The following is a 27,607-nucleotide window of genomic DNA, read 5'->3' as shown; positions in this document are numbered from 1 at the left end:
ATGCACGGTCTGTCTCTTCCCAAAAATGACTACTTTGCAAGCAATAGCATTGACACGCCTGAACAACCCAAGGGAGATAACTCCTCCAGCCGTGATGGCGTTGTCACCAATCCAAGCATCGGTTTAAAGGTGATTAAATGGAATGATCCCTTAAAAACAACTCGCTCAGCAATTAAACCAGGCACTGTCGATGAACTTAAACAAATATACAGCAAGTTAGGTGATGGTGAATTTAAGCCGTCAGCAATAAAGAAACGAAGGAAAGAACTGTTCAAAATGTCCAAAAGCCAGCAAATGAAGCGTTACAAAAAGGTTATTGATATGTTCAGCGCTGATGAAACAGACGAAGTTCCGCTCAGCCCGACACACACGAACACGCCTCTGAAGAGCGTGGACGTAGTTGAAATGTCGACTCACGCCGTTGTTTCCAACGACTCTAAAGTGGACAGCCCTGCAAGAGTAAGTGAAACAGCTACACCGAGTTTGGAGGTTGCGCCCAAAGTTAATGACACGACGCCTACGGTTGGATCTGATAGATGGGAAAATTCGGAGAATGATGAATCTAACCCTTACTCCCGGGCAAACATCATTGCGTTCCTGAACAGACGCCTGCAAACGATCCACAGCAATCAGAAGAAGGCTTTTGAAGCTGAAAAGAAGAAAGGAGAAAAGGAGGTGTATACAGACAAATCTGAGGACAGTAATTCATCTTTTCGGAAGGACGACCAGCCTGTTGTGGCGTCAACCACGTTTAATTCCACCGAACAGCAAAGAGATTCTTACAGCAAGCCTTCTGGGGATGAAGAAGTGATTGATAGTCGCAGGGAAGCCCAACTTGATGAGCAACTTGTCAGCGGCAGTACGTGGAGAAGCATTTCGCATGGTCACGTGACCGAACCAGGTACACCGCGAGACGAGCCTGCTGTGTCGTCTGCTTCAGATACTCGGATAGGGTTTGACAGTAAACAAGGTGAGGAGGTTTCGGAGGAGCAGTCACCTGGAAGAATAGACGTAGATTTGAAAGCAGGCGACGGCAAACCGAAGAAAAAAGACACAGGATTTCGGAGTTTATTTTTCGACGATGATCCCGAATCTGACTCAGAGGGCGAGCCTGTGAATAATGAAACATCTCAAGTAGGTACAAATATGAATGTGAGATCTTTTCACTCGTCTGAACACAACGGCCAGGCAAATACGCCAATGTTTTCAAATGGTTTTATGAATACATCTTCGGATTATTCAACAAACATGTCGGCTGCTGTTGGTGAAGTGCAAAGTTTTGATATACAGAGCCGTGCAAGTGGACACAGCCGTGCATCGAAACATAGTCGAGTTTCAGAGCATAGTCGAGCATCAGGACACAGTCAGGTGTCAGGACACAGTCGAGTGTCGGGACACAGTCGCTCGACAAGCGGGGCTTCGGGTCCACAAGTTAACACCGAGGAATCGAGCAGTGGTGTTTATGTTGTGCAGGACAATGTTGGGGATCTGTACGTTGTGGAGGATGTTAGCGACAAGCCGAGGCAGACAGCTACATTTGATCAGTCAGGCATGGTGTTTACGTCCGGGGATGTAGACACAAGTCACACATTTGATACAACTCAGAGCAGCCTGCGCAGTTTTGATTTTAATACACCAGAATCAACTCGGTTTTCGGTCGATGGTTCTGATTTGAATTATGGCAAAGCAAAAGAAGTACTTTCCAACTTGTTTGACAGTTTGAACACGGCTGATCGGGGATTGGCCGTGACAGATTTCCGAAACGACTCAGTGGAGCGAGGCGATGTGACAGTGAGCGGGATAAGTGTGATCTCGGATCGGGATGTAGATAGCATGGCAAGTCAAGCGAATAATCAAACTATCGTGACTCTGAGGAGTGCAGATACCGATATGGCTCTGCATGAAGATGTCAATAAAAAGACAATTTTGAATATTGTCACGGATGAACAGGATCGCCCGCTGTGGACCGAGCAGACGACAGACACACAAGTCAAAGCCTGGATGGAAAACGGCGACGAAATACAAATAGGGGGTGACACAGGATACAGGACCATAACAACGGCATCCAGTGGCAACCAGGCATTAGCTCTGATGACGCCAGCGCCTGATTATCCAGAAACTGACACAAGGCATATTTCTACATATAATGTGTCCCTTGCAAACAACCAGGATGGTGCTGTAGCTGTTGCGTCTGCTGGGCCCGTGATTCAGGACGTTGCGACAGGTGTAACCGTTACAACGACGAAGTCGACGGTGATCGGCCAGAAGGTAGATATGATGATCGATGTCCCTCAAGAACGAGATGTCAGATCGGAATGGAATCAGAGTAACAGGATGGTTAATTCTTTTAGAAACAGTTCTATGAATTCAAATGACAGTGTTCGTTACACAAACGGCTATAACAGTGACTCTAGTCAGTCCTCAGATGGTGGCCGACGAGGTCAAAAGATCTACAGTGTCCGGCAAATCAAGAGTTCTTCATTGGACCGTGCAGATTCGTCTAGAAGTCAAGGACGAACTCGGTACATCACGCGTATCGATTCCATACCGAAAGGCAATCGTCCAAATATTGAGAAGACGTACTTCACTTCAAGTGATGCATTGACAAGCAGGACCAACAACGTGTCATTTGGTGATGCAGACAGCCAATATGGGTCTCAAACATCCAAGAGTACGTCAGCGGAAGCGTCTCCCCCTGGGGAGAGTCCTCGGTATAGAATGGTAAGATCACCAACCCGCACCCAAACTACACCGGAGAGACGAACTATCTACGAGTATGCCGAGGACGAACCAACGAGATCTGACTTTTACCAACACAAAGCATTCAACTATGAAGAGTCTGTCAACAAAGACGGAGATTTATGGCGTGTCAGACACACACCCAGCAGTGCAGTGTATAATGAACCAGTCTTCAATTCTCGCGATAGCAGTAGAAGTGATCGTAGCTCTCAGCGATACAAGGTCACTACGACGATACCCGCGGAAGAGCTGTTCAATAAGGACAGGCCACACGACGGTTTTTACAGGACCCGTGATTCATTTGGTTCTGGGAGTGAACAGAAGCGTTACAAATCAGTTACAAAAGTAGAGCTTGAAAATGACAGGCTGTCTCCTGTCAGAAAACGCAGACATGAGCCGAGAGATCTTTCTGATTCTGAGGACGATGAGCGCACGAAGTACAGGGTGTCAAATATTAGAAACGACGAAGCGCTTATAAGAAGACAAATGGAATTTAAACCAGAGGTAGAAGATAGCCAGCAGGTGTATAGAGTTACTAGTGTGACCCCTTCTGGCAAATCTACGAAAGCCCAAAGGAGAGTTATGAACAGAAGCTTGTTCGGTAGCAGTAGCAAAGATCCAATATACGACGATGACAACGACACTCAACCTGAGCATCATTACCGAGTGGCAAAAACATCCTCATCAGAGGACTTAATAGTGTCGCGGAAGATCGCCACTCAGTCTCAGCAGCGAGACTCGAGGTACAGAAGGGTAGCAAGTCCGACGAGATTCGACTCTGGTTACTTTGACGACTCGCTATCACGCAGAGTATCTCCATCCCACACAACTGTCATCCGCGTCGATCCCGGCCCGAGACGAGGCAGGTCTGTTGACGCTTCAACAAGGAACTCTGTGTACACAGTGATGAATGTGAAATCGGAGGATAATCTGACGAATGGAAGCATGTGGGACAGCAGGGCCTCCCCTACCCGAGGTCGGAGGGGTAGTTATTCTTCAGATTCCGACGGAGAGAGGAAAGGAAAGTACCGGATTACGTCATCCAAACAGCGTAGGTCCTCGGTAGAACGTGAATACCCGTCGTCTCCCAAGCAGGAGCGAAGATCGAGAAGGGATGAAACAACTAAATATTATGTTCAGAGGTCACTGAGCCCTAGTCGCGTGGAAGATAGCGAGCCTGTTATGTTAAGTAAACGGGTAAGGTCTATATCTCCTCAGCCCTATTACAGCCGAGTGTCGAGTCAGCCTCAGTGGCATAAGAGTTCCGTGGACGTTAGTAGACATAATTACACTACAGACTTTAACAACCAAAGGAGCTCTTCCTTCGCAAGCTTGAGTCCAGACAAAGGTGATTACAGGCCAGTCGGGAGATCCAACTCTCAGAATTATAAAACTGAGAAGACATTCTTCATCAGATCTACCTCACCATCTCCTCCCAAGACTAGCAGGAATCTTTCAAGAAGCTTCTCCCACGACATGACTGCCGACTCAGGCACAGGGACCGAGATTGTGAGCTCTGACAATGAAGGAAACGGAGAATTCGTTCGTGAGGAAAAAGTCCAGAGATTGGAACAACAAATATACACTGTTCGTCGAGAACCATTACATTCCGATATACCAGACGAAACAGAAGACCTAAAAGTAGAAAGAGGAAGGATTCTAATAAAAAACAAAATTGACCCCAGCAAGGATGAAGACGACTTTGATGATAATTTGAATTTGTTTGACAATGAGTTCCATCTTCAGAAGGACAATCCCCTGTATCAGAGTGATCCTGACCTTTACAAGAAGTTCGAGGAGGAACAGCTGGAGGAAAATGTTCATCAGTCGGAGTTCAGGAACAGGGTGAACCAAGACATCACTTTCGACACCGTGGATAGGATAGCACATCAACACAGCAGTAGCAGCAGAAGAAACGGTAAGAATATTTGATTATTAATACAATATGCACATCATACATAATAGTGCCTCAGGCCGACGCCATTATCATTGTCAAATAACTACATTATTACCCGGGCAGTAGATCAGTGTATATCCAGTTTATCGTCAGTGGATAAATGTGCATTCGCTGCTCCTTATGGAGTATGCAACCCATGCTACCTGTGAGGTGCTAAAAGGTTAACAGTCATATTGCCACTGTATTCTACCGGGTACCCATTCACTGCTGGGTCATTATGATATATGATTGTATATTGCATCCTTTCGATTTAGTGGGCTGAGGAGGTTCCGTGTGTTGTAAACTAAGCGTCAACGTCTTTAGGACTGGGTGGTTACTGTGTGTGACCTGACAGTGTGCCGGCATGTCACGGTGACCTGTACAGTTGCTCATGCTATCAACCCCTAGTTTGTCTGTCCCATACACAAAGTGTTCATGTCGTCATGATCTAGCTGAAATATTGCTTACTAGAGTGCAATACAAGATTCATCTATTTAACCCATGCGATAATATGTATATGAATATAGATATCGTGTGCCATGTTAGCTTTATGTTCTTATCATGTATAACCAGGGAGAAGGATCCCATTAACCATTCCTATCCTAGACCCTTTCCCACACCCACCCGAATAACAAACATTGCCGTGACTAAAGTGTCCTGAGATTGTCGTACATTCAGTGATTCAGTCACAGTTTCTCGTAAAGTTGATTAAACAGAAGCAACTCCAGTTAAACTAAGGGAGAGTGTCAGAAGTATCAAATACAATTTGAAAACAGCATATACCTTGTAACTTACACCGAGTCCCATTGTGTAAACGTAACATGCAAAAGGCCTATGCGCGACCTTTCACTTCCCAATTCAGTATCTTTCTACTTGAAAATTCAAATGGAGTTCGGGTGTGTGCAGTCGGTGTGAATGAGCGGTCGTTGGCGGGATTGTAGGATCGAGGCAGATGTCACCGTTGTCAGTGACGTTCAAATACATTGTCAGCAATATTCAAATACAAGCGAGAAAATCCTATCCATATTCATAAGAAATCACTGCCAGTCTCTCGATTGCACATATGTATGGTGACACCAGGTGTTCACGAGGAACGTAATATGTAAACGTTGAAAAGAGGACCATTTCCATATTGAAGTCTATCCTTTGGCAAAAAGTGCAAAGCAGGTCGAGAACACCATGCATATGTAATCCTCGGGTTGTTGGTGGAGTTACGAAGATCCCAAGCATGGAGTGCTGTACATATTTTAACATTAAACATAGCTAAAGTCAGACTGCTGGAAGTTCCACGCAAGCATTTGCTTGTGTAGGTGTACATCCGACCCACTTTTAACTGTCACTTTTTATATGAGTTTATTCGAATATCCAGAAAAATATATAGTTGTTCTGCATTGCAACACGTTTTATATTTGTGGTTATTTATTCACAAGACTTGGTCGGCTGAATGAAGCAGGGCTAACAAAATATTTTCCCTCTATGTTGGTCTTATCTTTATCATGTTAATCTATAATACCCATTGGAGCGTTTCGACATGATTCTATTCATTCCAGCAATGCCTCAGTCAAACTTACAGCACTGAATATTTCACTTCAGTAGTCCGGCGTACACGATTTGTAATAAGGTCAAATCTGCTGACCTCGCTAAATCCGACACAGTTGAGTTTTGAAAGGCTATGTATGTATTACCAACGGCGACTTTGTGTTCAACCCTTCCAGCCGCCAACGCTTGAAATGATCATTATCATAAAGCTATTGGATGTTGAGAAATCTAGTTCTACTTTCAATGTAATTGCCTATCTTATTTGAATAGTATTTGTATCCCACAAGTTGTAGTTCAGATCAATACCGTATCTTGGATACTTTTTACAGTGGTAGTTTAATATGAATTTCTGAATATAAGTTGCCCTTTACAGTGGAGCAGGGAGCGTTTTAGCCTCAGGCGACACATTCTTTTGCACCGTGTTTGTTCATTATTCCCCGTTTATACATGTAGTCAAAATAATCTACAATCTGTCATCAGGTGTTGATAGATGAGGAGCAACGACTGAATTGTTCATTAGACAATCATTTTTATGTCTGAAATAAAAGGCAGCTTGAATGAATGACAGCCTGTATGTTTAGATCACGATGCCTATATGGATTGCAACGTATTTAATAGTATGTGTAAAGACAGAATGTAGAAGCAAGAGACAGCAAAAAAATTATATGAAATTATGTAGATTAAATGATAAAATTTCAAATCCAGACCTCATAATTTGCCAACGTGTTCGATTAACTGCTCGTTTCATTCCAAGCATTCCAATCAGGGTGACCTGACAATGGGAAGATATATTGTTCTCATATAAGTAGGTAACGTCAACACACGCCGTTATATTGGAACACGCCCTACTCGTACTATCATAACTAATTGTTGAAGAAACGGTTCATATCTATAGTCCCTGGTCAACATGAAGCTCTACTGAGGTTAAACTGGAAAGCTGCATGTTCCACACCTATACTTGAAACACAGAAGAGTAACTGCGACCACAAACGTTTCTTACATGAAACAACAGGACTCCTTAAGTCGGCAGTGTGTGAAATATGTTTAAAAAATAATTGCACTAGCCATTGTAAAAGAAATTTCAGACCAAATTTTGAATAACATCTACCCCTTGAGGTCATTCCTCGAACAATACGGTAAGACGTCTTGAGCATTGGGTCACTCTGTCCACGCCTTGTTCACGGATCAGGTTGCTGACCCCTTAGTGAAAGCTGTATGCAGTAGTTATGTTCAGTATGTAGGTGGTATTCTCAGTATCGGCTGATCACATGATAGCCAGTGAAGCATGGTTAATCATGAATTACTTTCCCAATACAACGGAAACATTTATCTAACCTTAAATGCAAGGTTTGTATTGGGATATTTATATATCAGGCAATGGCACCGCCAATCACAAATACACACATTAATCTACATGGAGTTGTGGCAATAAGTTGACGAGGAATTGAAACCTTTTTGTAAACTCGTAATTCCAAGTTTTCGTGAGAATATTAGCTGCGGGGTTGGGTTGAGGCTGTAACTGCCCGTAGTTAAGCGCCCTGGCCGGTGGGTGTTGTCAAGCTGGGAAGCATTTACTTTTCACCGAATTATTCTCATTCGATGTGAGAAAGCCAAACCTTCCCTTCAAATATATAATATAATATAATCGCACTGAAATAATTAGTTATCACCCATGTGTCATGACACAAGTACCTATTGGAAGAAATGCGGACATGTTACAATGATTAAGCATGTTATGACCTTAATCTATGATTAGGAATTGTCACAAAGAAAACATTTGGAAGTATATTACCCATTTTAGATAAAATAGTTCAGAACTATATGTTCTGAATATATCAAACTAATGGATCAAAGTACTAGTGGATGACAATGATAACTGTTTACGTTATGAGCGTATAGCACATTACATATTGTCATTAACGTAACAAGTTTTACCCTCTGTCTGATCGATATCACGGCTTTAGCAACGTATCTTTCGGGTCTTCGGTAGATAACAATGCCATTGAAGCCAAAAGGTCGGATCATCGATTGAAAGAACTAACATAGTAACCAAATTGTTGCATGGTCGGTTGCAATAACTACCATTGCAACTAAAAATGTTGAATCATCAGTAGTTACTACTACCATAGTGACCAATATGTCGCAATGTCCAGTCTTCGGTTGGCACTATTTCTGCAGCAACCCATCAGTCATTAGTTGATATTCAAACAAGAAAGCGCTTGATGGCATCACTATGGCAACCCATGTATCGTGTCAGTGGAAGATAGTATCGCTATAGCAGCCCATGTATCGTGTCAGTGGATGATAGTATCACTATAGCAACCCATGTATCGTGTCAGTGGAAGATAGTATCACTATAGCAACCCATGTATCGTGTCAGTGGATGATAGTATCACTATAGCAACCCATGTATCGTGTCAGTGGAAGATAGTATCACTATAGCAACCCATGTATCGTGTCAGTGGAAGATAGTATCACTATAGCAACCCATGTATCGTGTCAGTGGAAGATAGTATCACTATAGCAACCCATGTATCGTGTCAGTGGATGATAGTATCACTATAGCAACCCATGTATCGTGTCAGTGGAAGATAGTATCACTATAGCAACCCATGTATCGTGTCAGTGGATGATAGTATCACTATAGCAACCCATGTATCGTGTCAGTGGAAGATAGTATCACTATAGCAACCCATGTATCGTGTCAGTGGATGATAGTATCACTATAGCAACCCATGTATCGTGTCAGTGGAAGATAGTATCACTATAGCAACCCATGTATCGTGTCAGTGGAAGATAGTATCACTATAGCAACCCATGTATCGTGTCAGTGGATGATAGTATCACTATAGCAACCCATGTATCGTGTCAGTGGATGATAGTATCACTATAGCAACCCATGTATCGTGTCAGTGGAAGATAGTATCACTATAGCAACCCATGTATCGTGTCAGTGGAAGATAGTATCACTATAGCAACCCATGTATCGTGTCAGTGGATGATAGTATCACTATAGCAACCCATGTATCGTGTCAGTGGAAGATAGTATCACTATAGCAACCCATGTATCGTGTCAGTGGAAGATAGTATCACCATAGCAACCCATGTATCGTGTCAGTGGATGATAGTATCACTATAGCAACCCATGTATCGTGTCAGTGGATGATAGTATCACTTATAGCAACCCATGTATCGTGTCAGTGGAAGATAGTATCACTATAGCAACCCATGTATCGTGTCAGTGGAAGATAGTATCACTATAGCAACCCATGTATCGTGTCAGTGGATGATAGTATCACTATATAGCAACCCATGTATCGTGTCAGTGGATGATAGTATCACTATAGCAACCCATGTATCGTGTCAGTGGAAGATAATATCACTATAGCAACCCATGTATCGTGTCAGTGGATGATAGTATCACTATAGCAACCCATGTATCGTGTCAGTGGAAGATAGTATCACTATAGCAACCCATGTATCGTGTCAGTGGATGATAGTATCACTATAGCAACCCATGTATCGTGTCAGTGGAAGATAGTATCACTATAGCAACCCATGTATCGTGTCAGTGGAAGATAGTATCACTATAGCAACCCATGTATCGTGTCAGTGGAAGATAGTATCACTATAGCAACCCATGTATCGTGTCAGTGGAAGATAGTATCACTATAGCAACCCATATATCGTGTCAGTGGAAGATAGTATCACTATAGCAACCCATGTATCGTGTCAGTGGAAGATAGTATCACTATAGCAACCCATGTATCGTGTCAGTGGAAGATAGTTTCACTATAGCAACCCATGTATCGTGTCAGTGGAAGATAGTATCACTATAGCAACCCATGTATCGTGTCAGTGGAAGATAGTATCACTATAGCAACCCATGTATCGTGTCAGTGGAAGATAGTATCACTATAGCAACCCATGTATCGTGTCAGTGGAAGATAGTATCACTATAGCAAACCCATGTATCGTGTCAGTGGATGATAGTATCACTATAGCAACCCATGTATCGTGTCAGTGGAAGATAATATCACTATAGCAACCCATGTATCGTGTCAGTGGATGATAGTATCACTATAGCAACCCATATATCGTGTCAGTGGAAGATAGTATCACTATAGCAACCCATGTATCGTGTCAGTGGAAGATAGTATCACTATAGCAACCCATGTATCGTGTCAGTGGAAGATAGTATCACTATAGCAACCCATGTATCGTGTCAGTGGAAGATAGTATCACTATAGCAACCCATGTATCGTGTCAGTGGAAGATAGTATCACTATAGCAACCCATGTATCGTGTCAGTGGATGATAGTATCACTATAGCAACCCATGTATCGTGTCAGTGGAAGATAGTATCACTATAGCAACCCATGTATCGTGTCAGTGGAAGATAGTATCACTATAGCAACCCATGTATCGTGTCAGTGGAAGATAGTATCACTATAGCAACCCATGTATCGTGTCAGTGGAAGATAGTATCACTATAGCAACCCATGTATCGTGTCAGTGGATGATAGTATCACCTATAGCATCACTATAGCCCATGTATCGTGTCAGTGGATGATAGTATCACTATAGCAACCCATGTATCGTGTCAGTGGATGATAGTATCACTTTATAGCAACCCATGTATCGTGTCAGTGGATGATAGTATCACTATAGCAACCCATGTATCGTGTCAGTGATAGATATCACTATAGCAACCCATGTATCGTGTCAGTGGATGATAGTATCACTATAGCAACCCATGTATCGTGTCAGTGGATGATAGTATCACTATAGCAACCCATGTATCGTGTCAGTGGATGATAGTATCACTATAGCAACCCATGTATCGTGTCAGTGGAAGATAATATATCACTATAGCAACCCATGTATCGTGTCAGTGGATGATAGTATCACTATAGCAACCCATGTATCGTGTCAGTGGAAGATAATATCACTATAGCAACCCATGTATCGTGTCAGTGGAAGATAGTGTCGCTGTAGCAACCCATGTATCTTGTCAGTGGAAGATAGTATCACTATGGCAACCCATGTATCTTGTCAGTGGAAGATAGTATCGCTATAGCAACCCATGTATGGCAGATGTTATCGCGATAAAAATACAATCAGGCCAATAAAGACAGCTTAAACATCATACAAACAAAGTATCAAAAAAAATGTAGATATGGGGAGAAATGTAAACACCTAAACCAAATAAATGTTGCTATTTTAACTACTTATTGTGGGACTACGTCACATATGATGTATATGCCATACTGACATTCAATACAGCAATGTATATCTAGAACGTGTCTTTGACGACCTGAGGAAAATACCTTTGGGCTCTCTCATCGATATAATATATATATATATATATATAGGTTAGACAAACAGGGCTGTTGGAATAACGAATACCACGGTGTACTTTCAGTAGATACTGCTGACGAGGACCCTGGATTATCTAAGGAGATGTGTACGAGTTAGGTACACTGAGATGCTCTATGATATACATGTGTGTGTGCTCATTTTAAGCACGATCAGGTATTTGCACAACACACCTTATAAGGCACGAGTCAACACTAGTCACCTTACTACGTTTACTCAGAAATTCTATAGGAAAGGAATAGTATTCATTTGTAAAGGAAAAATTCACATTCACACATTGGCTGAGATATGTTTGCAAAGGGATTGACAGATTTCTTTAGATTAAAGTTGTATTTGTAGTATTCACACCTTGAAAATGGTGCGTGTAAGGAGACAGAAGTTACACTTTTTACCTGTTACAGTGAACAGGTCAAGTTTGCATATGTAGACGTTATATTTAGATCAGATGGTGCATTAAAATACAAATTTTTAAATTAGGTTTGAAACTCGGCAAATTAACATGAATGGGTTTGAGATGCACAAACACTAAAAAATCATCAAGGAGACGTTGAAAAGTAACGAAAGGAATTTAATACTTTAATCCTCGGTGCAGGTGAGTGAACTGTTTCCTCGGTTAAGAAAACGTTTAGCAACATTTATACAGTTGCTACGTTACTACGAACATAAACAGGGACCCGTTCCACAAAGCGATGTTAGTGCTACGACTGTCTTCATTCAGTGTTATAGCATGGTTACGATCGTCTTGGCGCTAAGATGTCTTTGTGGAACGGGGCCTTGGCCCTCTTGCACAAAGCGATCTTAGCTCTACGATAATCGTGCCTCCTATAGTCAAACATAGGATTAAGATAGTTTTAGCGCTAACATCACTTTGTGCAAGTGATCCCTTAACCTTATGGGGATATATTGCAAGTATATATATATATTTTGAATAAGTATCTGTGATATATATTTATATTTATTCCCCTTACTTATATATGTTTCTTAATAGCACATCGTGCATATTGCTTAATGCATGCATAATGCCCGTCTACAGTATATGAAATCCTTATCGTTATATTTTGGTTCACATATAGCTTTCTATGTCAGATGAACCGTGCACAGCACTCTTAGCTTATCAGATAAACACCAATGTCCAGTCAGGCGTTTCATGGTCTCGCTGACCGCCCATTTATCATGATAAACGTCTTGGGAGACTTTCACAGCCAAGGGGTATACTTAGTGTAGATATGAAAATGAAGCTGTCACTCATATAGCCTATTGTGACAGTTCCAGTTTGATGAAGTGTACTACATCGACATTGATGTGTACCTTTCTGGCGGCACTATGAACGCTCCTTACAGTTGCATGAAGTTACGAGGTGATGTTGTTCCTTGCTGCATCTCCATATATCTCGTCGTGGGTCCTTGTCATCTCGTGACAAGACATGGTTCACTGTCACCCGAGTAATGGTCTAGGTTGTAGTAACCTGATGTCGATGTTAGAGTGAAATCATGTAAACATCGGTCTAGCACTTACGTTGTGGTCAGTAAATGTGTCTAAGTGCCTCACTTACAAAGGAGGTTAGTGTGTGAGCATGGAGGACCTTTGGCTATGACGTTAGAAACATGTACTGCGGTTTCAATTAATTAACTATCACATTGTTTAATTACCTCTGCGTGGAATTAATTATTATGTTCAGCATATTATTATAATTCCAGTAGAACGTCTCCTTGTGTTCTACGTGTAAGATCGTGAACAATGTCAATTAAACTCGTAACTATGCATTTATACTTAACAGTGGTTTTATCTCACATTATACTTGTTCACTTAGTGATGCTGTACGTAGGTAATTCAAATGAGTGAAGGTGTCGATGAACACATTCAACACAATGGTTTTATGGAGTGAAAGCAAGAGGAGGTATCGAGGAAAATATTCAACGTCATTGTTTTCAGGTAGTGAAAACGAGACAAGGAGTTCCTACGAATAAATTCAAAGTTATGGTTTTCAGAGAGTAAAAGTGAGGGAAGGTGTCGTGGATATGTTCAGAGTAATAGGTTTTAGTTATGAAAGCGAGAAAAGGTGTCGAGGAATATATTCAACGTAATACTTCTCAGGGAGTGAAAGTGAGGGAAGGTCTCAAGGAATAACTTTAACGTTCAGTTTGGCCTGTCGAGTCTTGCTGAGTTTACATTCATAAATGAATATGAATTAATAAGATGATTCTTTTGACAATAAGTCATATTTATGGTCTTGAAATGCAGCAAGTGCGTACAAGTCTTCAAATAAAACTCTACTTTAGTCAATGTTCAGGACATATATATATGCTAATCATGTGACGCATCACGTAGATCACAGCCTTCTTATTTATACTTAATGGCCCGTGATACATCCCGAATCTATATGTCACTGTCAGCAGATATTCGTCAATATTGTTTACACAGTTTAAACAACAGAAATACAAAAGTAGGGATATACGTCTAACTTCTTTGGCGTTTGCTTTTGCCTTTTGGCGGAACCAGTGTGTAAGGACTGGTATTATTCATATGTATTAAATACAGGACACATAGGTGAACAGCTTGTATGGCGTCACGGTTGACGGAACAGGAGTATCTTGGCAATTTCGGCATTATGGTGTTTGTTCCTTAGTCAGTTAATTTGCCGTATTTCTGTACTTAAATATGTATCTGCGATACGCTTGACTAGCTGGGATCTGAGCGTGATTTCCAATACAGAATTGCGAAAACGTGCGTGCAGCACGCATGTGTGAGATTTATGTTTTGAACATATGATGTTTTTGTATGTATGCCCTATAATAAATATTTGATAATACTGTTCCTGTAGTACAAAACAATGTTCTAATATAATCTGATAATTTCAAAGGTAGATAATATGCAATATACGTTCAATACTCTATGGGACTAGCAGAAACTCACAGGGGCGTTGGTGTAGCCCAGGGGTTAAAGCGTTTGCTCGTCACGCCGAAGACCCGTGTTCGATTCCCATCATGAATACGTATTAAACCCATTTCTGGTGTCCCCCGTCGTGATATTGCTGGACTATTGCTAAAAGCGGCGTAAGACTAATCTCACTCACTCACTCAGTAGACAGCAGTAGGCTAATGTGACAAAAAATGAACGTCAGTTAGAACATGAAGATTGTGTATCACATTATGCAAGAAAATATGATTGATATGCAAAGTTGGGCAAATATCAGCTAGTATGTCATTCACTATTATTGAAGTCAAAACCCCTGGTATTTGTAAAATAATGTTGTGTCAAGGTCACATATCCGCGAAAATAATGTCTACTGTAACGACGTGAAGCTTACCATTCAATCACAACGAACAGCCTCAATATGGCCATGTATTGTCCATCTGAGGACACCTTCACCATTGACATCTTGATCTTTGACCACTTAATTATTGTCACCTAACAACTGACATCCTGACCATAAGCACAACAATAAGCTCTTGGGCACACACTGAGTTTTTCTTTCCCCAACAGAAAGAAGTGTCATTCTTCTTGGGTACTTGGCGACTCCTCACAACACGGCGCTGTATGGAGTTGACGCCTAAGTGACGATGCAGGGATGCATCCTCAGCAAATATTTACCAAGTATTGAAATTCCGCGGCGGTGTTAGTCTTATGTCAGTAGAAGAACGCGTCATCCCTCTCAATCATTTCATTTAGTTGGGGTCATGTTAGCTTTCAACACAGGACACCCTACATGCGCCCACCCCATCACACCATTTACATAGGGTATTTTTATGGTTACCATGACAACGACGCGCCGCCCACGGCCTCGAATGACGGCTACCCTCTCCTGATTCAGCATCTATGAGGAGGGGTGCTGAGAGCCGACAGGACGAAGTGTATACCTATATTGTAAGACAGTCAACAACTAACTCCTCAGATGGCTGCCCAATGTGTATGTCAATGGAAGGGTAATAAACACTGAGGGTGGCTCGAGTCGCCCAAGTAAACACTGTCACTGACCTCAGCTTTAAGAGGTTGACCTCGGAATATTTTCCATACTAATATCAAAGTGCGAAAATACATGAGCAAGTGACATAAAATTGCTTTACATGTACAATGTTCTCTTTGTCATAGATACTCCCAGGATGATCGTACGCGGGCAGTAATAATAGCTTTTATGCATACATCTATCACTGTATTACAAGTGTGTATCTGTGTTATTGTCGTATTGTTATTGTTATTGTTAGCATTGTGCCACACGTTTTTGTTACTGTGTTTACAAGGACATATTCATACTCGGTCTATTGTAGTTGTGTTCGCAAAGAACTACCTCCAGTGTCGCGTCAGGGTTAACAATACAAATAACCTTTTCTTATTACAAACATACGCGATGTTCACCATGCCGACTGGGACTGTGGTGAGAAGAGTGGTGTCCCTTAATCGTGCAAGGATCTGCTGATCACGGGTTCGAATCCCAGTATACTCACTCACTCATCAAATGAGGTGAAGAAATACTGCAGTCGTCACAATGCTGCCCTCAACGGCGAAATTAATTATTTGTTAAATGAATGTCAAGATATGACATTACGCCATCTTATCTTACTTCAAACCAAAGGCATCGCTGGTGACATTGGTTGGTGCCATGATATTCGAATACACCTAATTCTGTTTCCTCTATCAATCTACCAGTAATAAGTTGGGTAGAATTATGTGAATGCGACAAAAAACATTCCATATTCATAAGAAACCTCTGCTGAAAGCAGACACGTTTGGCATTTCAAGAGCATTTGTTTTTGAATAAGTATGCTCATCTCATGGTTTCCGATGCACCGCGAAGTACGCCTTGTATGTAATATATCTGAATAAATAATTTTTCGAATAAAACTAACATCTCAAAACAAGAACTCACATCTGCCGTGTTCTAAACAAACGGAATATAAGCTGGAATTACGAAATGCTGGTAAAACTACCAAAATATTACCGATGTCATTTGATGTATTTTGATATATGGTGTTTAGTCATCAGCATCAACATTAAACATTTCCTCCCACGTGGGCATTCATCGTTGTTGTATTGCCGCCATGTTTGTATGTTGTAGTGGCGTTGTATCGTGTTTACAAACACACCATCACCACCACAATGTACTACAGTCGTATTAGGTTATAACAGAGACAAGGTGGCTTTGTTATATCTGCTACTTTGTTCACAGGAGGGCAATAGGTCATGACAATTTACACATACTTGCGACATGGGCACAGCTCATTTTCCCACCCATTATAGGCTAACCAACACGCAGGACAACATATGTTGGACTGCAAGACGTTCTGAACATACGCTGGGAAACAAAGCTCCGAATATACTTGGTATATCATTAACGTGTGAAAATCATTTCAGGACAATTTCCATAATTGTCATTTTCACTGTTGTGAGATGGAGATTTATCCTAAACAGGCGTTAAGGAATCACTATCAATCGATGACACCAGGTGTTAGCGAAAAGGTTGGCGTATCCTGCTGCAGCCATGTACACATCACTGGCAGGGCTGGTGGGGTAGCCTAGTGGCTAAAGCGTTCGTTCGTCACGCCGAAGATCCGGGTTCGATTTTCCACTTGGGTACAATGTGTGAAGCCCATTCCTAGTGTCGCTGGAATATTGCTAACAGCGGTGTAAAACTAAACTCACTCACGGATAGAGGGAATATGTGGTTAAGTCAAAATAGGGATTCACATCTGATAGTTTCATGTCACTGGTGGCTCATATTAGGAAATGATCTTCTCCACTTGTCGTCCATAGAGGAAGTTGTGAAAGCCGTCGTCTCAGACGGTGTAATTTGAAGGGCAGAGTTGAGCTTTGGCACACCAGAAACCTGTAATTGTGGGGTCGAACCCGATTCACCTGAATGTTTCTTGGTTTGTTAGTACCATACCTGTGGTAAATAAGGTGAACGTCTGAGATCTAAATCACTTTGAGCGTCTCTCCTACATTACTCTGCCACGCCGTGATGTAACAGGAAGAAAGGATGTTAACTCGACCTCACTCACTCACTCACTCACTCATATCCTTACTTACACTAACAACGTGTTGCCCTTTCTTTATCATCTGTTTTTCTGCCAGGCCTTTAGATTTGAAGAGAAATCTCGGATATGTTATTCGAACGGAGCCCTCGTTCATTCAAAGTGTTGTTGAAAATAGATTGAATTATCCCTAGCTCGAAATAAGGTGTCGGCTGATTTACTCGAGACAAGGGGAGTTGCAGTGTTGGGCAATAGTGCCGAATCTTAACGCTACATCGTGTTATATATCTAGTTCGTTACGTTTGAGTTATAACACGGGGAACCCCATGGTGACTACCGGTTAGAACAAATCTCCTGTACCATATGCTCGTGGCTATACCTCGCGGAGCGGTGGGGTGGCCTAGTTGTTAAAACGTTTGCTCGTCACTCAGAAAACCCGGGTTCGATTGCCCACATGGGTACAATGTGTGAATCCCATTTCTGGGGTCCCCCGCCGTGATATTGCTGTAATATTGCTAAAGGCGGCGTAAAATTAAACTCGCCCACTCACTGTACCTTGGGGTTTGATTGATCAGGTGTGCAGGCTTGGTTACTTGGATGATTCGTCTTATCATATTATCAATCACTTGTTTGGATTTACCCAGAGTTCCGTCATATTGCAGCTGGAATATTACAGAGGTTACCTGCTTGTGTCATATAGATATGATCACATCAAACTGTAGAACATTTGAAACATTTAATGTAATCAGTGGGCATGATGATTTTAAAAATTACGCGAGTGATATATTGTCCTGATCCACCCACCTCAAACGGTGAGTGAATGAATGAATCGAACCCAGACCTTCGGCGTGACGAGCGAACGCTTTAACCACTAGACTACCCCGCCGCCCCAACCTCAAACAGCATGACATAAATGATAAAACTCATTTAACAACAAATTTGTTGTTGAAATAGACGTTGCATTGTATAACATCAATGCATGTGGACATATATTCACTGTTACAAAACTATTTAGATATTAGAACTTAAAACTACAGTTTTTATCGACAACAAGGGTTCGATTCCACGTTTTGTGCAGCGTCATAGCATTCATCGCTCAGGTATTAGCATCAATACAATATGTAGACAGCGTCGTGGTATACAAACTGCCGTCCACGCTTCTTACAAGCTTTTCTGACCTAGATCAGGTTTTCTAATACATAGCGACATCGCCTTAGAAATGACTCCCTACTGGGGCACATGGCTGCAGCAAATGGCGACAGACTTCATCACAGGTGCAGCGAAGCGAGAACGGGTTTGCACAATCGTCTCTGCCTGTTTATTGTCCATAATAACTTTGACCTTTATTCTTCCACGTTGTAACAGGAGATGCTTGGGAGATACGATTCATGTAAAGATGTATTTAGATGCTGCATATATAAGCGCAATCTCGTTACTCTTAGGAATGCTATTATTAGAAAACATACTTCTCATGATAAACAGGGACAGCCTTGGGTTAGGTGAGGTGAGGTGAAATTGGGTTTAACGCTCATGAGAATATTTCGCTCATATGACGACGTGCATGCGTGTGTATGTGTGGCTGCTTGTACTAGCCCAGACTTAAGCTGGATTTATAGTGCTAGCCCACTGAGATACCATGCCGCAGTGAAGCATGAATACCCCACTCAGACACATTATACTGACTCCGAGCCGACCAGTCCTTGTTGTACCCATTAATGCCGAGCGCCAGGCAGGGACCAACAAGTACCATATTTCAACGGCTTTTGGTATGACGCGGTCGGGGATCGAACCCGCGACCTTCCGCTGTTCAGGCGGACGCTCTAACCACTACACCATGGAGGCGGTCCCTGGGGTTAGGGTGATGGTTTGTTTGTATTCAGGATGGGTACATACATCTAAGGTGTTGGTCCATTCCGATGGACCGAAATATGACTGAAGACGACTGCCATTTCTCGAGTGTCCGATCCATTGGGTTTAATAGAAGTGAAAACAGAAATAAACTCATGCAAACAAATAAGGGAAAACATGAAAGTACATGTGTTCCTTTATTTATTTCCAGATATTCCCCCACAGTGCAATATAAATCTTGACAAGAAACTCGGAGAAGAGTATAGGAACACTTGCACTTTCGTGTGTTCCTTTATTATTTTCCATGAGTGTATTATTACGTACATACATTCACGTATATGTAGGTGGGTCTTTTTAGTGAGTGAGTGAGTTTAGTTTTACGTCGCTTTTAGCAATATTCCAGCAATATCACGCCGAGGGAACACCACAAATGGGCTTCACACATTGTACCCATGTGGGGAAACGAACCCGGGTCTTCAGCGTGACGAGCGAACACTTTAACCACTAGGCTACCCAACTGCCCCGGGTTTTTTTAACAATGTAGATATGCTCATAACCATAAATACTGTCCAGCACTGTTGTCTCGAAGCTGGAGGAACCCATGCAAACACTTCGAACAACCGAAGTTCGACATAAACACAAAATCATGACTAATGTAAATAAGGAATACGCAAGGATCAAGTTTTTACTTCGATACAGCTGTACATTCGAGACATCAAAGTTCGACACAACAGATGGTGACTTATGTATCATATATAACAGACCCGTGGCTCCTCAGTACTGGAGGAAAGACTGATGGTTTAGCAGTTAAGGTAGTTTGTAAACCAACCAGTAATACATACATGAGAAGTACTTTCACCTGTCACCAGTGTCGTTAAGGCCTATAGTTATCTGATTATTTACTCCTCGAGTAGTGTATAATTATACCACGTGACTGAGTATTATACGACGAATAAGCACTGTAGGATGTTGTAACCGTGGTTGATAACTAAACGTTTACCTAATGCCGCAAAGATGACTTAGTTTCTTACGGTCAGATGGTCTTTGAGTACCTTTAAAGTGATAAGGTCAAGGAAAGTACCAAGGTGACGGTCAGTGGTAATTTGAGACGGTGACAACACCGTCAAGATGTTTAATACTGAAGGCAGCCTCCTATAAGTCTCAGTTTCAGCTTACACTCGTAATGTCCTCTTTCTTGCCACTGCGTTCTCTCGTCGTGACCAACCCCAATGAAACATACCACGGTCACCACTACTGAAACTAGGTGTTAAACATCATTGTTACTGTTATGAACAATTGTGAGGACGTAGGCGACTGAACAGACTGGCTATAATTTGAGGTATGCACTGTGCGAGGATCTATGTATATTGTAACAGCACCCTGTGACATTTGCTGTAGACTGACACAGGCAATTGACACGGGGCGTGGATGAAGATAATTGTAAATGTATCAGGCCTGCCGAGGTCATCTGTAAGCTTTTGAAAGTCTATTTAAAATTACCTCTAGACTCATGGTCAGGATATCCTGTTTTGCTTCAGAAGATTGGATGGAAATGTCAGAGATCTTTTCCGACCAAACAGAGTTATTACATCTACATCAATGCAGCAGTACAGCCTCTGAAATAGTGTCCTACACAGCACACACAAATAAGGTTTTGGTTGTGTGAAACCAAAGTGTTAATAATGTTGTCCTTTTGTGGCCTGAATGGTCAAACAAAACGCAAAATGCGTCATATAATGAACCACCAGAGGCTGCTGAGAATCAAATCTAAACAAATCGTACATTTGTTCAGTAAATATGTTGTCTTCTGTGAGAATGTAATGTCTAACACACAAACTATGTGTTTTGAGGATGACCACTACAACATTCTTCTTGATGTTATACATGCTGTGTATCGGTGTTGGTGAAAGTAGTCACTATGCTAATATTGTTAAGGACTCTTTCTAATTTCCATCATTCAAGGGCATATGCAAAATGTCATATGATAAATCTTTAAAAAGTGTCCCATTCTTTGCCGTCATGTTTAAACATCAAACATGTAGTTAAATCATTAAATAAAGGTCCTTCAATACTTCTCTGGATGGCGATACCAGGTTGGGATAGGTATAAGCACTTTGTTGCTTGTGATTAAAGACAAATGGATCTGCTGGTCAGGATCGGTGACTTGGTTTATTGCGTGTCATCGTGTTCCGACGTCCTTCGTCGTTGTTCATAATATCACTCACTGGAAATCAGTAATCACACACGTAAACAGTTGGTGTTTTAATGAAACAAAACTCCCAAAACCTTGATTTCTGTAAAATGAATAGAAGCAACACACCATATCATGTGTAGTGTTTCCCCAAGTTATTAAACTGCAGCTGTCAAACAATGTTTGTTGATTAATCACTAGTCCACGTACCACGAATTACTCGGAATTTTATCGTAAACGTTTAGGGAAACTCTCGAAATGTGACAAATACGTCTTCTCAAATACATTTCCATTGCCCTATTGCCTTCTACTTGTCGTGGTTTTACTTGAAAGACGCATTCAAGAGTTATGAGCTGAGAATCCCATCCTTTTATATACTACCCATCAAAAGTTTAGACTCACTAGTGTAAATATAGCCACTTACTTCAGTCAACTGTTATTTTGCAAAATATTCCATACTGTATAAAGGTACTGTTTACACATGAACTGATGTACCGTAAAGCAAATTCGTAACGTTGACAAAATTATTGTCGTGAATACAATGAAGGATGAAACTCAGTGAAAATTGGCGAATTCTTAACAAAACTTTACACCAAAACGCAGCTGTTCACGTGCACGATATTTGCATATGCTTTACAGCAATCTGATGCATGATCCTCGTGCAATTCATCTGCATAAGGTTTGCAGATGTGGATAAATTAGTGGATAAATCCATCTTCGATGTAACCATATATGTATACTTAACATATAGTGAGTCCTTTAAGTGAGTTTATATTTTTGATGGGTAGTATATGTCCAGTTATTACAATGTGCACCAAATCCACCAATGCCGTTATAATGTACAATACACTTCCAGCATCAACCATAACACTGTCTTCTTTCTGTTTCCAGTTCAAATGTCCACCAGGGAGGTGCCAAAGCAGAACCTATCCACGCTGTTGCTGTCTCAGCTCGCCAACATTGACTCCAAGGACATTAGACAGAACATTGATGTGGAACACCACAACGAAGAGATCTACGGTGACCTTGACTTTGTCCACGCAGACGGATCTAAGTCGCGATCTGGAAACACAGACAATTTCGACGCCGTCAATGAAAAAGTCAATTTGACTTTGAAAGATGGCAAAGCTTTCGTTATCATCAAGGTGATCGCCGAACGAGTTGTGCCAATTGACTACGAGTTCAACGTGTGGAGAAAGAGCTCCGCCATTGTTACCCGGCAGATTGAAATAGATCTTCTAGCAAACGAACAACGCAGACGTCTATATGAGCACGTGATGGAGAGCGCTGGTGCACGTGGAGCACTTGAAGCGGGGTCCTATGGACCACATAGTATGACGTCATCAGTGGCCAGGAACGACAATGAACTCAGCAGTATGGACACTTTGAGATTGTTCTCTCAGATCTTGAGTGTAGCCGAAGGCCAGGGGGACAATGACGCATCCCATTATTCCACGCGGCAGAGACAAGGTCGTCTGTCTAGTAGCGGTTCCCATGACATCCTCTACTGAGAGAACCACAGCGGTGATCTTGATAACTGTTTGGCTTCTGGAAGCACTTGCTAGACTCCAGAAATAAGGTCCCCTGACCTGTGCCTACTATTCGATGTATTATACATCATAGTGCATTTCAACATATACAAGCTTCCAATGCATATATGCATGTCAGTGTGCATGAGATGATGCAAATTATGCATGCGGTCTATTTATCCGTACAATACGTGTTCATTAACTTTCAACACTGTGGATCTTATTCCTGATCTGACAAATCCTATCCGGAGATAGGTGGAGGTGACTGAATAGTGTCATCGGCTTGTGCTCTTCCGATTGGGCGTACATTGGAACAAACAATGACAAGGTAACCATCCCTTGGCACTGATGACCAACTCGTCAGATGCTTTGGAACAATCAACATAAACCCAATCCAGAATAGATGTGACGGCATGTGATTCCAAGTGAAGTGCATTTGGTCCTAGTTTGGTACTAGGACGTGAACCTGTTGAGTGCATGTTTATAGGACTTTTCGAACTCATTCATATTTCGTGCAAGATGAATGAGGATATTATAGCCACCTGCCTGCATGCATGCTATTATATTGTACTCATTGACAACCTTGAAGATCACACAGACCTTGTAAATATACACATTCTGACGTAACGGAAGAAACGCCGATATTAGTGCTTTGAAGAAACTGCAAACAGAAATGAACCATACCTTGCAGCCCGTAGTGTATACTCTGGTCTTTGACCCTAGCTGTCTTCCGAACAATGACGGAAACAGACGACGAATACCGACATATTTAGTGGTTTTACTAGATGTCACTGATGATGGTGCTAGGACTATTAACAAAACTGATGTAGCGAAAGAATGGAGTTTAAACGCCGTAGAACAGTTCTGTAGTTATATCACGGCGGTTTGTAATATGTGGTCGAACCTGGACCAAGCAAACCAATGATCGATGGTGTAAGCATGACACTGATTGACCAGACAGAAGTTGACACGTGGTCGTCATCACACACCATATACCCAGAATGAGGTTCTCTGGTGCTGTGACACTCTGGTATCCGGAAGGGTCGATGGTGTCTTGTGAAATACTGCGTGTTATTTCTATCTCGATATGGACACGCGTCTTCCGCTGTAGTATAGCGTGAATAGCTTACTAACATCATGGTGCAAAGTACACTACTTCTAACGTGTTGCTGTTTGTTTTTGACAGCCCTCGTGTAGAAATGCGTAAACATACACTGTGATATTATAGATATGATGTAATATTCTATGTTATACAATGGCAGCGTTACTTGCTTGTATATAGTGCAATATGTAGACAATGTATCCCAGGGACTTGTACATATGTAAAGACTGCTAGATAAACCATTGAAATGGTAACTATTGATAAAACCAAAGGTTAATTTCAACTTACGCTAAGTTTACTTTCTGAAGTTTAAAATCGAACAGATCTTGTTCTTATAGAATATCACCTTTAAAAATTGAATCTTGTATAAATGAATAATCTCAATTAGTTGGTTGCCATATTATGTGATTTGACAATTTGTGAATAATTACATGTATACTCTTCTTGCAATGTCAATATCGTGTACGCCATTTCTCCTTTTTTTTGTTTTGTAAAGTAAGGCTTGTATAGTGTAAATTGCAAAGGGCTTCAACGCCTCTTCAGTTTTGATTTCCAGTTTGAGGGCACGCTGTGGGTAAATGTTTGTCGCTATGGAAGTCCTTGAAACCCAACAATGTCCCGTCAATTCACCCTGTACATTCTTTGCTTCTCCAGACAGCCTGTCAGACTAATTGCACCACGTTGCCCAATTACTTGAATCTTGTCGCAAGGTACGCAACAGGTTGACGGATACTCTTGAACAACAACCATGTAAAGCCATTCGAAGGATAAATAAACAACAACATGAGCTTTATACTCAGTTAAAAACATACGGATGGTCACGTAAAAACATTACAGTTTATATTCATTTTTGTTTGTTCAGATGATAGATGTATGAAATGCATTCAAATAAGAGTATATAATAATATAATATTTAGAGGTCGCGCAAATCTGGTAAAACTGTTTTAGTTAGATAAATTTGGAGGTTTATTCATCCAATTCCCCTATTCATCATTTGACCAAATGTCCTCGACTTTGTCCAAAATGAAGTATCACTCGTCAAGGTTTCTTTTTTATGGAAAATATTCCATGTAGTTCCTCGTCCTTCAGCGTATCTTTGTGTTTAAAAAGAAATTCTCGTCCGAGATGCATCGTTACATAAACGTCCGCAGTGTTCACAGGTGCAAATATAGGTAGCTCGTACGGAATGAGCGAGCTTTTTCAATGTCACGATTAATCCAAGCTTTCAAAGGAAACCAGTTCCTCGGTTCGGTGAGGTGAGTTTGATTTATTTTGGAATAGACTACAAAGCCACCACAGTCTGAAACACTCCTCGCATACTTGTATTACCTGTTTGTTAACCTATTCGTACAAGTTAAATACATCATCACCAGCATCAGAAGTTGCAGGCCAGCTCCCTCCTCCGTCAGGAATGCAGGTCACACACATACAGCGCGCATGTATCTTACTGACAAAGCCATCACGACATACGCCTGCGGTATGCGTTAATATATTCAGCTGAACATACGTTTCATTATCACCATGATCTCGGAGAAGCTCCCAGCCTCTTTAATGCACATTCCATGTACAACCAGCCTGGTTGTTATGAAACGTTTATGTCACAGCGGCTTAAGCCTAATTCCCCTTGAGGTAATATCACGAGACATTTGTTAAAAATTTAAACGTGGAAGTGTTTTTAATTAGTAGACACAGGGATTTCGGATTTTAAGCGGGGGTATTTACAGAAAGAAGTAAGTCAAATAGTAACAGAGTATTAAAAAAATGATGGTTGTGGTAATTAGCCTTGCGAAATAACAAGCCGAGGTATAAAGTGTATCATTTGCCGGGGTATGGGGTTTCAAGGTGAAAAGTCTGGCTGCTATGTACACGGTGGTTTAGAAAAGAATGCAAAACCGGATTTAATTTTATCTCAGCGTTTCTATAGAAACGAACATACAGGTGACCTCTTGCTTAGTGAATGTGATTAGTATACACCTTTGACTGTGTATTAGTATGCCACGTGTCTTTCCTGTAATCCGAAATACCACAAATATATTTTGAGATTATTATTTATTATGTGTCATAGTTGTAAATACATATTGGCAAAATACTTACGAAGTATATTTTGAGGTTAACAATGAGCACAAATATAAATCAGTTATAGTTATTGTTTGAAGTTAAATGATATTTATCAAAACTGAAACAAGATTACTTGCCGTTTCGCCAACAAATACAGAACCTTCAACAAATGCAGTGAGATAATGAAGATGATTATGAAAATAGTTTAGTAATCATGCCTTTTAGTTTGAAGCACATTGCGAACTGATGTCTACATGTGATTGATCTAGTGTATATGTATTTTACCGCCTCTTTTGATATTCTTAATACGTTATATGTAGAACTTTGTGAAGACTTGCTTTTGTTAGAAGCCCACAGCGAAATTAGTGGTTTTGTGTACGCTTATTTGACGTCAGATCTTACGTCATACACTTACCGTTATGCTGTTTATCGAGTCCTTTTGTGTATGAATACAGTGTGTACCAGCTAGTGTGCATGGAGACCGAGTATACATAGTCCACTGTACATTGTACTGTACACCTATAACACTTTTATAACAAACATGTAATAAAATATTATATTTCCAGTGATGAGTTATGTGATAATATGACATATCAGACGGTACCGCTTCGGATAGACCTGTATCTAATCTTTGACACGGTGGATCATCAACAGCTCCTTCAACGAGTTATGGACGAGATTAAAATTCTTGGTGTTCCTCTTACCTGGATCCAAGCCTATCTTGACAGTCGTTATGATAAGAAACCAATAATCTCGCTGTGCCAATATTACATGTGGAATACCACAGGGATCGGTTCTGGGTCCGTTACTCTTTGTGATATATACCAATCAACTTGGTGGAATCATAAAACGGCATAATCTCCATCAGCAATCATATGATGATGATACTAAAGTCCTGGGTGCTGTTGTACAAAACAACCTTAGCGCTAAGACTACCTTAGGTCTATGTTAAGGTGTGGGAGTTACGATCACCTTAGCGCTAAGACTACCTTAGGTCTATGTTAAGGTGTGGGAGTTACGGTCACCTTAGCGCTAAGACTACCTTAGGTCTATGTTAAGGTGTGGGAGTTACGATCACCTTAGCGCTAAGACTACCTTAGGTCTATGTTAAGGTGTGGGAGTTACGGTCACCTTAGCGCTAAGACTACCTTAGGTCTATGTTAAGGTGTGGGAGTTACGGTCACCTTAGCGCTAAGACTACCTTAGGTCTATGTTAAGGTGTGGGAGTTACGGTCACCTTAGCGCTAAGACTACCTTAGGTCTATGTTAAGGTGTGGGAGTTACGGTCACCTTAGCGCTAAGACTACCTTAAATCTA

The 27,607-nt window shown here is 41.3% G+C and overlaps 1 protein-coding gene across 1 annotated transcript; it reads left to right on the top strand.

The window, feature by feature from the left end:
• On the top strand, positions 1–26,855 carry LOC124252878. The gene is made up of 2 exons (XM_046686553.1): positions 1–4,657; positions 22,493–26,855. The coding sequence occupies exons 1-2, from the start codon at positions 1–3 to the stop codon at positions 23,110–23,112; spliced, it is 5,277 nt and encodes a 1,758-aa protein (XP_046542509.1). The 3' UTR covers positions 23,113–26,855.
• The last annotated feature ends 752 nt before the right edge of the window (positions 26,856–27,607 follow it).

Source organism: Haliotis rubra, unplaced genomic scaffold (genome assembly GCF_003918875.1).
Source record: "Haliotis rubra isolate DU_JTF1 unplaced genomic scaffold, ASM391887v1 Scf528, whole genome shotgun sequence".
NCBI classification, from domain to species: Eukaryota; Metazoa; Mollusca; class Gastropoda; order Lepetellida; family Haliotidae; genus Haliotis; species Haliotis rubra.
The sequence above is the reverse complement of the archived record's forward strand: the minus strand, read 5'-3'. Positions and strand labels throughout refer to the sequence as shown.

Excerpts from the sequence above, each read along its gene's own strand:
- LOC124252878 (XM_046686553.1), top strand. The coding sequence starts at position 1 with ATGCACGGTCTGTCTCTTCCCAAAAATGACTACTTTGCAAGCAATAGC. Across the intron at positions 4,658-22,492 it reads CAGTAGCAGCAGAAGAAACG|TTCAAATGTCCACCAGGGAG; the intron begins GTAAGAATATTT and ends TTCTGTTTCCAG.